Genomic DNA, 14,521 nt, shown 5'->3' with positions numbered 1-14,521 from the left:
CACCACGTGTGTTACCACGTGTGTCACCACGTGTCACCACGTGTGTCATCACGTGTCACCACGTGTGTCACCACGTGTGTCACCACGTGTCACCACATGTCACCACGTGTGTCATCACGTGTCACCACGTGTGTCACCACGTGTGTCACCACGTGTGTCACCACGTGTGTCACCACGTGTCATCACGTGTCACCACGTGTGTCACCACGTGTCATCACGTGTGTCACCACGTGTCATCACGTGTCACCACGTGTCACCACGTGTGTCACCACGTGTCATCACGTGGTGACACACGTGTGTCACCACGTGTGTCACCACGTGTGTCACCACGTGTCACCACGTGTCACCACGTGTGTCACCACGTGTGTCACCACGTGTGTCACCACGTGTGTCACCACGTGTCATCACGTGTGTCACCACGTGTCACCACGTGTGTCACCACGTGTCACCACGTGTGTCACCACGTGTCATCACATGTCATCACGTGTCACCACGTGTGTCACCACGTGTGTCACCACGTGTGTCACCACGTGTCACCACGTGTCATCACGTGTGTCACCACGTGTCATCACGTGTCACCACGTGTCACCACGTGTCACCACGTGTCACCACGTGTCACCACGTGTCACCACGTGGTGACACACGTGTGTCACCACGTGTGTCACCACGTGTGTCACCACGTGTCACCACGTGTGTCACCACGTGTGTCACCACGTGTGTCACCACGTGTGTCACCACGTGTGTCACCACGTGTCATCACGTGTCACCACGTGTGTCACCACGTGTCACCACGTGTCACCACGTGTGTCACCACGTGTCATCACATGTCATCACGTGTCACCACGTGTGTCACCACGTGTGTCACCACGTGTGTCACCACGTGTGTCACCACGTGTCACCACATGTCACCGCGTGTGTCACCCTGTGCAGGACTACTATGGGATGGCGTTCACTCCAATGCTGTCCAGTCGGGAGGCCACTCTCCCTGGCTCCTCCTACACAGGTGAGAGGCAGCCCGTGGTGAGGGTGAGGGTGGGTGAGGGTGGGTGAGGGTTGGGTGAGGGTTGGGTGAGGGTTGGGTGAGGGTTGGGTGAGGGTTGGGTGAGGGTAGAGTGGGTGGATAGGTGACGGTGAGGGTGAGGGTGGGTGAGGGTTGGGTGAGGGTTGGGTGAGGGTTGGGTGGGTGGATAGGTGACGGTGAAGGTGGGTGGGTGAGGGTGAGTGAGTGGGTGAGGAGGGTGAGTGAGTCTGGGTGAGGAGGGTGAGTGAGTGTGTGTGAGGCAGGGTGTGTGAGTCAGTGTGTGTGAGTCAGGGTGTGTGTGAGTCAGTGTGCGTGAGTCAGTGTGTGCGTGAGTCAGTGTGTGCGTGAGTCAGTGTGCGTGAGTCAGGGTGTGTGTGAGTCAGTGTGTGTGTGTGAGTCAGGGTGTGCGTGAGTCAGTGTGTGTGTGAGTCAGGGTGTGTGTGAGTCAGTGTGCGTGAGTCAGTGTGTGTGAGTCAGTGTGTGTGTGAGTCAGTGTGTGTGTGAGTCAGTGTGTGTGTGAGTCAGTGTGTGTGTGTGTGTCAGTGTGCGTGAGTCAGGGTGTGTGTGAGTCAGTGTGTGTGTGTGAGTCAGTGTGTGCGTGAGTCAGGGTGTGCGTGAGTCAGTGTGTGTGAGTCAGTGTGTGCGTGAGTCAGTGTGTGCGTGAGTCAGTGTGTGTGAGTCAGTGTGTGTGTGAGTCAGTGTGTGTGTGAGTCAGTGTGTGTGTGAGTCAGTGTGTGTGTGTGAGTCAGTGTGTGTGTGTGAGTCAGGGTGTGTGAGTCAGTGTGTGTGCGTCAGTGTGTGTGTGAGTCAGGGTGTGTGTGAGTCAGTGTGTGTGAGTCAGTGTGTGTGTGAGTCAGTGTGTGCGTGAGTCAGTGTGTGCGTGAGTCAGTGTGTGTGTGAGTCAGTGTGCGTGAGTCAGTGTGTGCGTGAGTCAGTGTGTGTGTGAGTCAGGGTGTGTGAGTCAGTGTGTGTGTGAGTCAGTATGTGCGAGTCAGTGTGTGTGAGTCAGGGTGTGTGAGTCAGTGTGTGTGTGAGTCAGTATGTGTGTGAGTCAGTGTGCGTGAGTCAGTATGTGTGTGAGTCAGTGTGTGTGTGAGTCAGTGTGTGTGTGAGTCAGTGTGTGTGTGAGTCAGTGTGTGTGTGAGTCAGTGTGTGTGAGTCAGTGTGTGCGTGAGTCAGTGTGTGTGAGTCAGTGTGTGAGTGAGTCAGGGTGTGAGTGAGTCAGGGTGTGAGTGAGTCAGTGTGCGTGAGTCAGTGTGTGTGAGTCAGTGTGTGCGTGAGTCAGGGTGTGTGAGTCAGTGTGTGTGTGAGTCAGGGTGTGTGAGTCAGTGTGTGTGTGAGTCAGTATGTGTGTGAGTCAGTGTGTGCGTGAGTCAGTGTGTGCGTGAGTCAGTGTGTGTGAGTCAGTGTGTGTGAGTCAGTGTGTGTGTGAGTCAGTGTGTGTGTGAGTCAGTGTGTGTGTGTGAGTCAGTGTGTGTGTGTGAGTCGGGGTGCGTGAGTCGGGGTGCGTGAGTCGGGGTGCGTGAGTCGGGGTGCGTGAGTCGGGGTGCGTGAGTCGGGGTGCGTGAGTCGGGGTGCGTGAGTCAGTGTGCGTGAGTCAGTGTGTGCGTGAGTCAGTGTGCGTGAGTCAGTGTGTGCGTGAGTCAGTGTGTGCGTGAGTCAGTGTGTGCGTGAGTCAGTGTGTGCGTGAGTCAGTGTGTGAGTGAGTCAGTGTGTGTGTGAGTCAGTGCGGTGTGCGTGAGTCAGTGTGTGAGTCAGTGTGTGTGTGAGTCAGTGTGTGTGAGTCAGTGTGTGTGTGAGTCAGTGTGTGCGTGAGTCAGTGTGTGTGAGTCAGTGTGTGTGCGTGAGTCAGTGTGTGTGAGTCAGGGTGTGTGAGTCAGGGTGTGTGTGAGTCAGTGTGTGTGAGTCAGTGTGTGCGTGAGTCAGTGTGTGCGTGAGTCAGTGTGTGTGTGTGTGTGAGTCAGTGTGTGCGTGAGTCAGTGTGTGCGTGAGTCAGTGTGTGTGCGTGAGTCAGTGTGTGTGCGTGAGTCAGTGTGTGTGCGTGAGTCAGTGTGTGTGCGTGAGTCAGTGTGTGTGCGTGAGTCAGTGTGTGTGTGTGTCAGTGTGTGTGTGTGTGAGTCAGTGTGTGTGTGTGAGTCAGTGTGTGTGTGAGTCAGTGTGTGTGAGTCAGTGTGTGTGTGTGAGTCAGTGTGTGTGTGTGAGTCAGTGTGTGTGTGTGAGTCAGTGTGCGCGTGAGTCAGTGTGTGTGTGTGAGTCAGTGTGTGTGTGTGAGTCAGTGTGTGTGTGAGTCAGTGTGTGTGTGTCAGTGTGTGTGTGAGTCAGTGTGTGCGTGAGTCAGTGTGTGCGTGAGTCAGTGTGTGCGTGAGTCAGTGTGTGTGTGTGAGTCAGTGTGTGTGTGTGAGTCAGTGTGTGTGTGTGAGTCAGTGTGTGCGTGAGTCAGTGTGTGTGTGTGTCAGGGCGGCGTGAGTCAGTGTGTGTGAGTCAGGGCGTGTGAGTCAGGGTGTGTGTGCGTCAGTGTGTGTGAGTCAGTGTGTGTGAGTCAGTGTGTGAGTCAGTGTGTGTGAGTCAGTGTGTGTGTGTGTGAGTCAGGGTGTGTGTGAGTCAGTGTGTGTGTGAGTCAGTGTGTGTGTGAGTCAGTGTGTGTGCGTCAGGGTGAGTCAGGGTGTGTGTGAGTCAGGGTGAGTCAGGGTGTGTGAGTCAGTGTGTGTGTGTGTGAGTCAGGGTGTGTGTGCGTCAGTGTGTGTGAGTCAGTGTGTGTGAGTCAGTGTGTGTGAGTCAGTGTGTGTGAGTCAGTGTGTGTGTGTGTGAGTCAGGGTGTGTGTGCGTCAGTGTGTGTGAGTCAGTGTGTGTGAGTCAATGTGTGTGAGTCAGTGTGTGTGAGTCAGTGTGTGTGAGTCAGTGTGTGTGTGTGTGAGTCAGGGTGTGTGTGTGAGTCAGTGTGTGTGTGTGCGTCAGTGTGAGTTCGGTGTGTGTGTGAGTCAGTGTGTGTGTGAGTCAGTGTGTGTGTGAGTGTGCGTCAGTGTGAGTCAGTGTGTGCGTGATGAGTCAGTGCGGTGGTCACGTGCTCTCGTCACACCCCCCCCCCACCACCCACCCCACCCCCCACCACCCCGCCCCCAGGCGAGGCGACCAAATTTGGGCGTGGCGAGGCCCAATCCCCGTCTCCTGCCCTGAGCCTCGCCCAGGCCCAGGCTCAGGCCCAGGCCCAGCAGCAGCAACAGCAGCAGCAGCAGCAGCAGCAGAACGCCCCGGGCCAACCGGGCAGCCACGTGGCTGCCCAGCAAGGCTTCCCTCCACCGCCGCCCCCGGCACTGCCCCCGGGCTACAGCTACACCGGCCTTCCCTACTACGCGGCGGCCGCGGCCGCGGCGGCCGCGGCCGCGGCCGCGGCCAACGCCGGCGTCCCCGGAGGGTTCCAGTACGCGGCAGGGCCTCCCGTGTTCACGGTGGGTGGGGGGGGTGGGGGGGGGGGGGTGGGGGGGGGGGGTGTGGGTGAGGGGGTGGTGGTGGGGGGGTGGTGTGGGGGTGGTGTGTGTGGGGGGTGGTGTGTGTGTGTGTGGGTGGTGTGTGTGTGGGGGTGGTGTGTGTGTGTGTGGGGGTGGTGTGTGTGTGTGTGGGGTGGTGTGTGTGTGTGGGGGGTGGTGTGTGTGTGTGGGGGTGGTTTGTGTGTGTGGGGGGTGGTGTGTGTGGGGGGTGGTGTGTGTGTGTGTGGGGGGTGGTGTGTGTGGGGGGTGGTGTGTGTGTGGGGGGTGGTGTGTGTGGTGTGTGTGGGGGGTGGTGTGTGTGTGTGTGGGGGGTGGTGTGTGTGGGGGGTGGTGTGTGTGTGGGGGGTGGTGTGTGTGGTGTGTGTGGGGGGTGGTGTGTGTGTGGGGGTGGTGGTGTGTGTGTGGGGGTGGTGGTGTGTGTGTGGGGTGGTGTGTGTGGTGTGTGTGGGGGGTGGTGTGTGTGTGTGTGGTGTGTGTGGGGGGTGGTGTGTGTGTGGGTGGTGTGTGTGGGGGGTGGTGTGTGTGTGGGTGGTGTGTGTGTGGGGGTGGTGGTGTGTGTGGGGTGGTGTGTGTGGGTGGTGTGTGTGGGTGGTGTGTGTGTGTGGGGGGTGGTGTGTGTGTGTGGGGGTGGTTTGTGTGTGTGGGGGGTGGTGTGTGTGGGGGGTGGTGTGTGTGTGTGTGGGGGGTGGTGTGTGTGGGGGGTGGTGTGTGTGTGGGAGGTGGTGTGTGTGGTGTGTGTGGGGGGTGGTGGTGTGTGTGTGGGGGGTGGTGGTGTGTGTGTGGGGGGTGGTGGTGTGTGTGTGGGGGGTGGTGTGTGTGTGTGGGGTGGTGTGTGTGTGTGTGTGTGGGGTGGTGTGTGTGTGTGGGGGGTGGTGTGTGTGTGTGTGGGGGGTGGTGTGTGTGTGGGTGGTGTGTGTGGTGTGAGGTGGGGTGGTGTGTGTGTTGGGTTGTGTGTTGGGGGTGCTGACGATGTTAATGCTGCTGATGATGATGCTGCTGCTGATGATGATGCTGCTTCTGCTGATGATGATGATGATGCTGCTGCTGATGATGATGATGATGCTGCTCATGATGATGATGATGCTGCTCATGATGATGATGCTCATGATGATGATGATGCTGCTGCTGATGATGATGATGCTGATGATGATGCTGCTACTGATGCTGCTGATGATGATAATGCTTCTGCTGATGATAACGCTGCTGTTGATGCTGCTGCTGATGATGAATGCTGCTGAGGATAATGATGCTGCTGCTGATGATGATGCTGATGCTGCTGCTGCTGCTGCTGATGATGATGCTGCTGCTTGCTCACAGCTGCCCGCATCCTCTGCCAAGCAGCACGGCGTCGGAGTGAACGCAGCCTCAACAGCGGCCTTCCAGCAGCCTGGGGCCTACAGCTCCCACGCCTACGGCGGAGGTGAATGCTGCTCACCACTCGCTCACCGCTCGCTCACCACTCGCTCACCCACTCACTCACCCACTCACTCACCACTCGCTCACCCACTCACCCACTCACTCACCCACTCACTCACCCACTCGCTACAGCCTGGGGCCTACAGCTCCCACGCCTACGGCGGAGGTGAATGCTGCTCACCACTCGCTCACCGCTCGCTCACCCACTCACTCACCCACTCACTCACCCACTGACTACAGCCTGGGGCCTACAGCTCCCACGCCTACGGCAAGAGGTGAATGCTGCTCACCACTCGCTCACCACTCGCTCACCACTTGCTCACCCACTCACTCACCCACTCGCTACAGCCTGGGGCCTACAGCTTCCACGCCTCCGGCGGAGGTGAGTGCTGCTCACCACTCGCTCACCGCTCGCTCGCTCACCACTCTCTCCTCACTCACCCACTCACTACTCGCTCGCTCACCCGGTGAGGCGCACACTTGTAGACCCTCTGTGGCTCACCAGTGTCACCATCAGGGGGGAAATTCTCTGTGCAACATCAAGAGCCGTGAGTGTGAGGTGGGTGTGAGCTCACCACTCACGCTCACTCAACCACTCACGGCTTACAAGGCTCCACCACCATGGTCACACTCACCACTCACTCACTCACCCACTCACCCACTCACCCACCCACCCACTCACCCACTCACTCACCCACTCATTTACTCACCCACCCACTCACTCACCCACCCACTCACTCACTCATCCACCCACCCACTCACACACTCACCCACTCACCCACTCACTCATCCACTCACTCCTCCACTCATCCACCCACCTAATCACCGACTCACTCACCCACTCACTCACTCACTCACCCACCCACTCACTCACCCACTCACCCACTCACTCACCCACCCACTCACTCACTCACTCATCCACCCACCCACTCACCCACTCACCCACTCACTCATCCACTCACTCCTCCACTCACTTACCCACTCATCCACCCACCTAATCACCGACTCACTCACCCACACACTCACTCATCCACTCACTCACTCATCCACTCACCCACCCACCCACTCAGTGAGTGTGAGCTCACCACTCGCGCTCACTCAACCACTCACGGCTTACAAGTATCACAATCGGTATCACCATTACCATCATCTCACTGTCGCTTTCTCAGTGTCTCCACGCGTCTCTCTCACCTTGTCCCTCTCCCCGTGTCTCTCTCACCTTGTCCCTCTCCCCGTGTCTCACCTTATCTCACTCCCCGTATCTCACTCACCGTGTCTCACTCCCCGTGTCTCTCTCACCTTGTCTCACTCCCCGTGTCTCTCTCACCTTGTCTCACTCCCCGTGTCTCACTCACCTTGTCTCACTCCCCGTGTCTCACTCACCTTGTCTCACTCCCTGTGTCTCACTCACCTTGTCTCACTCCCCGTGTCTCACTCACCTTGTCTCACTCCCCGTGTCTCACTCCCCGTGTCTCACTCCCCACGTCTCTATTACCGTGTCTCTCTCTCACCGTGTCTCTCTGTTACTGTGTCTCTCTCACCGTGTCTCACTCACCGTGTCTCACTCCCCGTGTCGCACTCCCCGTGTCTCACTCCCTGTGTCTCACTCACCTTGTCTCACTCCCCGTGTCTCTCTCACCTTGTGTCACTCCCCGTGTCTCACTCCCCGTGTCTCACTCCCCACGTCTCTATTACCGTGTCTCTCTCTCACCGTGTCTCTCTGTTACTGTGTCTCTCTTACCGTGTCTCTATCCCCACGTGTCTCTCTCTCCCCGTGTCTCTCTCTCCCCGTGTCTCTCTCTCCCCGTGTCTGTCTCCCCCCGTGTCTCTCTCCCCGTGTCTCTCTGCCCCCATCTCTCTGCCCCCGTGTCTCTCTCCCCCCGTGTCTTTCTCCCCCCGTGTCTTTCTCCCCACGTGTCTTTCTCCCCACGTGTCTTTCTCCCCCCGTGTCTCTCACCATATCTCCTGTCTCCCCGTGTCTCTCTCCCCGTGTCCCTCTCCCCGTGTCTCTCTCCCCGTGTCTCTCTCCCCGTGTCTCTCTCCCCTCTCCCCGTGTCTCTCTCCCCATGTCTCTCTCCCCGTGTCTCTCTCCCCGTGTCTCTGTCCCCGTGTCTCTCTCCCCCCGTGTCTCTCTCTCACCGTGTCTCCTCTTTTGCCGTGTCTCTCTCTCAGCGTGTCTCGCCATGTCTCTCTGCCGATGTCTCTCTCTCAGCGTGTCTCTCAGCGTGTCTCTCTCTCAGCGTGTCTCTCTGCCGGTGTCTCTCTCCCCGTGTCTCTCTCCCCGTGTCTCTCTCCCCGTGTCTCTCTCCCCGTGTCTCTCTCTCAGCGTGTCTCTCTCTCAGCGTGTCTCGCCAGGTCTCTCTGCCGGTGTCTCTCTCAGTGTGTCTCTCTCTCAGCGTATCTCTCAGCGTGTCTCTCTTGCCGTGTATCTCTCTCAGCGTGTCTCTCTCAGCGTGTCTCTCTTGCCGTGTCTTCTGCCGGTGTCTCTCAGCGTGTCTCTCTCTCAGCGTGTCTCTCTCTCAGCGTGTCTTGCCGTGTCTCTCTGCCGGTGTCTCTCTCTCAGCGTGTCTCTCTTGCCGTGTCTCTCTCTCAGCGTGCCGTGTCTCTCTCAGCGTGTCTCTCTCAGCGTGTCTCTCTCAGCGTGTCTCTCTCTCTCTCAGCGTGTCTCTCTTGCCGTGTCTCTCTGCCGGTGTCTCTCTCCCCGTGTCTCTCAGCGTGTCTCTCTCAGCGTGCCGTGTCTCTCTCAGCATGTCTCTCTCAGCGTGTCTCTCTCCCCCCTGTGTCTCTCTCTCTCTCCCCATGTCTCTCTCCCCGTGTCTCTCTCCCCCCCGTGTCTCTCTCCCCCCCGTGTCTCTCTCCCCCCGTGTCTTTCTCCCCCCGTGTCTTTCTCCCCACGTGTCTTTCTCCCCACGTGTCTTTCTCCCCCCGTGTCTCTCACCATATCTCCTGTCTCCCCGTGTCTCTCTCCCCGTGTCCCTCTCCCCGTGTCTCTCTCCCCGTGTCCCTCTCCCCGTGTCTCTCTCCCCGTGTCTCTCTCCCCGTGTCTCTCTCCCCTCTCCCCGTGTCTCTCTCCCCATGTCTCTCTCCCCGTGTCTCTCTCCCCGTGTCTCTGTCCCCGTGTCTCTCTCCCCCCGTGTCTCTCTCTCACCGTGTCTCCTCTCTTGCCGTGTCTCTCTCTCAGCGTGTCTCGCCATGTCTCTCTGCCGATGTCTCTCTCTCAGCGTGTCTCTCAGCGTGTCTCTCTCTCAGCGTGTCTCTCTGCCGGTGTCTCTCTCCCCGTGTCTCTCTCCCCGTGTCTCTCTCCCCGTGTCTCTCTCTCAGCGTGTCTCTCTCTCAGCGTGTCTCGCCAGGTCTCTCTGCCGGTGTCTCTCTCAGTGTGTCTCTCTCTCAGCGTATCTCTCAGCGTGTCTCTCTTGCCGTGTATCTCTCTCAGCGTGTCTCTCTCAGCGTGTCTCTCTTGCCGTGTCTTCTGCCGGTGTCTCTCAGCGTGTCTCTCTCTCAGCGTGTCTCTCTCTCAGCGTGTCTTGCCGTGTCTCTCTGCCGGTGTCTCTCTCTCAGCGTGTCTCTCTTGCCGTGTCTCTCTCTCAGCGTGCCGTGTCTCTCTCAGCGTGTCTCTCTCAGCGTGTCTCTCTCAGCGTGTCTCTCTCAGCGTGTCTCTCTCTCTCTCAGCGTGTCTCTCTTGCCGTGTCTCTCTGCCGGTGTCTCTCTCCCCGTGTCTCTCAGCGTGTCTCTCTCAGCGTGCCGTGTCTCTCTCAGCATGTCTCTCTCAGCGTGTCTCTCTCCCCCCTGTGTCTCTCTCTCTCTCCCCATGTCTCTCTCCCCGTGTCTCTCTCCCCCCCGTGTCTCTCTCCCCCCCGTGTCTCTCTCCCCCCCGTGTCTCTCTTCCCCCCGTGTCTCTCTCCCCCCCCGTGTCTCTCTCCCCCCCGTATCTCTCTCCCCCCCGTGTCTCTCTCCCCCCCGTGTCTCTCTCCCCCCCGTGTCTCTCTCCCCGTGTGTCTCTCCCCGTGTCTCTCTCCCCCCCGTGTCTCTCTCCCCCCCGTGTCTCTCTCCCCCCCGTGTCTCTCTCCCCCCCGTGTCTCTCTCCCCCCCGTGTCTCTCTCCCCCCCGTGTCTCTCTCCCCCCCCGTGTCTCTCTCCCCCCCGTGTCTCTCTCTCCCCGTGTCTCTCTCCCCCCCGTGTCTCTCTCCCCCCGTGTCTCTCTCCCCCCGTGTCTCTCTCCCCCCCGTGTCTCTATCCCCCCGTGTCTCTCTCCCCCCCGTGTCTCTCTCCCCCCGTGTCTCTCTCCCCCCGTGTCTCTCTCCCCCCGTGTCTCTCTCCCCCCCGTGTCTCTCTCTCCCCGTGTCTCTCTCTCCCCGTGTCTCTCTCCCCCCCGTGTCTCTCTCCCCCCCGTGTCTCTCTCCCCCCCGTGTCTCTCTCCCCCCCGTGTCTCTCTCCCCCCCGTGTCTCTCTCCCCCCCGAGTCTCTCTCCCCCCCGTGTCTCTCTCCCCCCCGTGTCTCTCTCCCCCCCGTGTCTCTCTCCCCCCCGTGTCTCTCTCCCCCCCGTGTCTCTCTCTCCTCGTGTCTCTCTCCCCCCCGTGTCTCTCTCCCCCCCGAGTCTCTCTCCCTGTGTCTCTCTCCCCGTGTCTCTCTCCCCGTGTCTCTCTCCCCGTGTCTCTCTCTCTCCCCGTGTCTCTCTCCCCGTGTCTCTCTCTCAGCGTGTCTCTCTCTCAGCGTGTCTCTCTCCCCGTGTCTCTCTCTCTCCCCGTGTCTCTCTCCCCGTGTCTCTCTCTCTCAGCGTGTCTCTCTCTCTTCGTGTCTCTCTCTCCCCGTGTCTCTCTCTCTCAGCGTGTCTCTCTCTCCCCGTGTCTCTCTCTCTCCCCGTGTCTCTCTCCCCGTGTCTCTCTCTCAGCGTGTCTCTTTCTCTCAGCGTGTCTCGCCGTGTCTCTCTGCCGGTGTCTCTCTCTCTCTGCCGGTGTCTCTCTCCCCCCCGTGTCTCTCTCCCCCCCGAGTCTCTCTCCCCGTGTCTCTCTCCCCCCCGTGTCTCTCTCCCCCCCGTGTCTCTCTCCCCCCCGTGTCTCTCTCCCCCCCGTGTCTCTCTCCCCCCGTGTCTCTCTCCCCCCCGTGTCTCTCTCCCCCCCGTGTCTCTCTCCCCCCCGTGTCTCTCTCTCCCCGTGTCTCTCTCCCCCCCGTGTCTCTCTCCCCCCCGAGTCTCTCTCCCCGTGTCTCTCTCCCCGTGTCTCTCTCCCCGTGTCTCTCTCCCCGTGTCTCTCTCTCTTCCCGTGTCTCTCTCCCCGTATCTCTCTCTCAGCGTGTCTCTCTCAGCGTGTCTCTCTCCCCGTGTCTCTCTCTCTCCCCGTGTCTCTCTCCCCGTGTCTCTCTCTCAGCGTGTCTCTCTCTCTTCGTGTCTCTCTCTCCCCATGTCTCTCTCTCTCAGCGTGTCTCTCTCTCCCCGTGTCTCTCTCTCTCCCCGTGTCTCTCTCCCCGTGTCTCTCTCTCAGCGTCTCTCTCTCAGCGTCTCTTTCTCTCAGCGTGTCTCGCCGTGTCTCTCTGCCGGTGTCTCTCTCTCTCTGCCGGTGTCTCTCTCTCCCCTTGTCTCTCTCTCCCCGTGTCTCTCTCTCTCAGCGTGTCTCGCCGTGTCTCTCTGCCGGTGTCTCTCTCTCTCTGCCGGTGTCTCTCTCTCAGCGTGTCTCGCCGTGTCTCTGCCGCTGTCTCTCTCTCAGCGTGTCTCGCCGTGTCTCTCTCCCCGTGTCTCTCTCAGCGTGTCTCTCTCTCCCCGTGTCTCTCTCCCCGTGTCTCTCTCCCCGTGTCTCTCTCAGCGTGTCTCTCTCTCCCCGTGTCTCTCAGCGTGTCTCTCTCCCCGTGTCTCTCTCCCCGTGTCTCTCTCTCAGCGAGTCTCGCCGTGTCTCTCTGCCGGTGTCTCTCTCTCTGCCAGTGTCTCTCTCTCCCCGTGTCTCTCTCTCTCCGTGTCTCTCCCCGTGTCTCTCTCTCTCCCCGTGTCTCTCTCTCTCAGCGTGTCTCGCCGTGTCTCTCTGCCGGTGTCTCTCTCTCTCTGCCGGTGTCTCTCTCTCCCCGTGTCTCTCTCTCTCAGCGTGTCTCGCCGTGTCTTTCTGCCGGTGTCTCTCTCTCTCTGCCGGTGTCTCTCTCTCCCCGTGTCTCTCTCCCCGTGTCTCTCTCAGCGTGTCTCTCTCTCTCTCAGCGTGTTTCTCTGCCGGTGTCTCTCTTTCCCCGTGTCTCTCTCTCTCCCCGTGTCTCTCTCCCCGTGTCTCTCTCTCAGCGTGTTTTGCCGTGTCTCTCTGCCGGTGTCTCTCTCTTGCTGCCGGTGTCTCTCTCTCCCCGTGTCTCTCTGCTGGTGTCTCTCTGTCTCTCCCCGTGTCTCTCTCCCCGTGTCTCTCTCTCTCAGCGTGTCTCGCCATGTCTCTCTGCCGGTGTCTCTCTCAGCGTGTCTCGCCGTGTCTCTCTGCCGGTGTCTCTCTCTCTCTGCCGGTGTCTCTCTCTCGCCGTGTCTCTCTCTCTCTCAGCGTGTCTCGCCGTGTCTCTCTGCCGGTGTCTCTCTCTCTCTGCCGGTGTCTCTCTCTCCCCGTGTCTCTCTCTCCCCGTGTCTCTCTCTCTCAGCGTGTCTCTCTCTCTCAGCGTGTCTCTCTGCCGGTGTCTCTCTCTCCCCGTGTCTCTCTCCCCGTGTCTCTCTCCCCGTGTCTCTCAGCGTGTCTCGCCGTGTCTCTCTGCCGGTGTCTCTCTCCCCGTGTCTCTCTCCCCGTGTCTCTCTCCCCGTGTCTCTCAGCGTGTCTCTCTCTCTTTCAGCGTGTCTCGCCGTGTCTCTCTGCCGGTGTCTCTCTCTCGCTGCCGGTGTCTCTCTCTCCCCGTGTCTCTCTCTCTGCCGGTGTCTCTCTCTCTCCCCGTGTCTCTCTCCCCGTGTCTCTCTCTCTCAGCGTGTCTCGCCATGTCTCTCTGCCGGTGTCTCTCTCAGCGTGTCTCGCCGTGTCTCTCTGCCGGTGTCTCTCTCTCTCTGCCGGTGTCTCTCTCTCGCCGTGTCTCTCTCTCTCTCAGCGTGTCTCGCCGTGTCTCTCTGCCGGTGTCTCTCTCTCTCTGCCGGTGTCTCTCTCTCCCCGTGTCTCTCTCTCCCCGTGTCTCTCTCTCTCAGCGTGTCTCTCTCTCTCTCAGCGTGTCTCTCTGCCGGTGTCTCTCTCTCCCCGTGTCTCTCTCTCTCCCCGTGTCTCTCTCCCCGTGTCTCTCTCTCAGCGTGTCTCGCCGTGTCTCTCTGCCGGTGTCTCTCTCTCCCCGTGTCTCTCTCCCCGTGTCTCTCTCTCTCAGCGTGTCTCTCTGCCGGTGTCTCTCTCCCCGTGTCTCTCTCCCCGTGTCTCTCTCCCCGTGTCTCTCAGCGTGTCTCTCTCTCTCTCAGCGTGTCTCGCCGTGTCTCTCTGCCGGTGTCTCTCTCTCGCTGCCGGTGTCTCTCTCTCCCCGTGTCTCTCTCTCTGCCGGTGTCTCTCTCTCTCAGCGTGTCTCTCTCTCTCAGCGTGTCTCTCTGCCGGTGTCTCTCTGCTGGTGTGTGCAGGCTATGAGGAGATGGCCCAGGCCTCAAGTGCGGCCGAGTACGCCAAGTCCGGCTATGGAGGAGGTGGTGGCGGAGGAGGTGGTGGCGGAGGAGGTGGAGTCCAACCACAGAAGCAAGGATCTGCTCCAGGCAAGGGTGAGACACGGGGAGACACGGGGAGAGAGAGAGAGAGAGACACGGGGAGAGAGAGAGAGACACGGGGAGAGAGAGAGACTCGGGGAGAGAGACACAGAGAGAGAGACACGGGGAGAGAGATACGGTGAGAGAGACACGGGGAGAGAGAGACACGGGGAGAGAGAGAGACACGGGGAGACAGAGAGACACGGGGAGACAGAGAGACACGGGGAGACAGAGAGACACGGGGAGAGAGAGACACGGGGAGAGAGACACGGGGAGAGAGACACGGGGAGAGGGAGTCGCGGGGAGAGGGAGACACGGGGAGAGAGAGACACGGGGAGAGAGACACGGGGAGAGAGAGAGAGACACGGGGAGAGAGAGAGAGAGAGACTCGGGGAGGGAGACACGGGGAGAGAGACACGGGGAGAGAGAGAGACACGGGGAGAGAGAGAGACACGGGGAGAGAGAGAGAGAGACACGGGAAGAGAGAGAGAGACACCGGGAGAGAGAGAGACACGGGGAGAGAGAGAGAGACACGGGGAGAGAGAGAGAGAGACACGGGGAGAGAGAGAGAGAGACACGGGGAGAGAGAGAGAGACTCGGGGAGAGAGACACGGGGAGAGAGACACGGGGAGAGAGAGAGACACGGGGAGAGAGAGAGAGAGACACGGGGAGAGAGAGACACGGGGAGAGAGAGACACGGGGAGAGAGAGAGACACGGGAAGAGAGAGACTCGGGGAGAGAGAGAGAGACACGGGGAGAGAGAGAGAGACACGGGGAGAGAGAGAGAGACACGGGGAGAGAGAGAGAGAGACACGGGGAGAGAGAGAGACACGGGGAGAGAGAGACACGGTAAGAGAGAGAGAGACACGGGGAGAGAGAGAGACACGGGGAGAGAGAGAGACACGGGGAGAGAGAGAGACACGGGGAGAGAGAGAGAGACACAGGGAGAGAG

The 14,521-nt window shown here is 59.9% G+C and overlaps 1 protein-coding gene across 10 annotated transcripts in view; it reads left to right on the top strand.

The window, feature by feature from the left end:
* The window catches only part of LOC116938372 (uncharacterized), a 106,848-nt gene that overhangs the window by 74,705 nt on the left and 17,622 nt on the right, over positions 1–14,521 (top strand). For 5 of the 10 annotated variants that reach the window (XM_076063626.1, XM_076063624.1, XM_076063621.1 and 2 more), the window contains exons 24-27: positions 931–1,003; positions 4,142–4,467; positions 5,824–5,926; positions 13,450–13,584. In XM_076063626.1, the coding sequence (XP_075919741.1) occupies positions 931–1,003; positions 4,142–4,467; positions 5,824–5,926; positions 13,450–13,584 (637 nt within the window). The remainder of the gene's footprint in view (positions 1–930; positions 1,004–4,141; positions 4,468–5,823; positions 5,927–13,449; positions 13,585–14,521) is intronic. The other 5 variants (XM_076063627.1, XM_076063625.1, XM_076063622.1 and 2 more) reach the window with 2 other exon arrangements.

The sequence above is a fragment of the Petromyzon marinus genome, unplaced genomic scaffold, assembly GCF_048934315.1.
Source record: "Petromyzon marinus isolate PM22_M1 ecotype Great Lakes invasive population unplaced genomic scaffold, UKy_Petmar_22M1.pri1.0 PM_Scaffold_167, whole genome shotgun sequence".
Lineage (NCBI taxonomy): Eukaryota > Metazoa > Chordata > Hyperoartia > Petromyzontiformes > Petromyzontidae > Petromyzon > Petromyzon marinus.
This window is presented reverse-complemented; position numbering and strand designations above follow the sequence as displayed.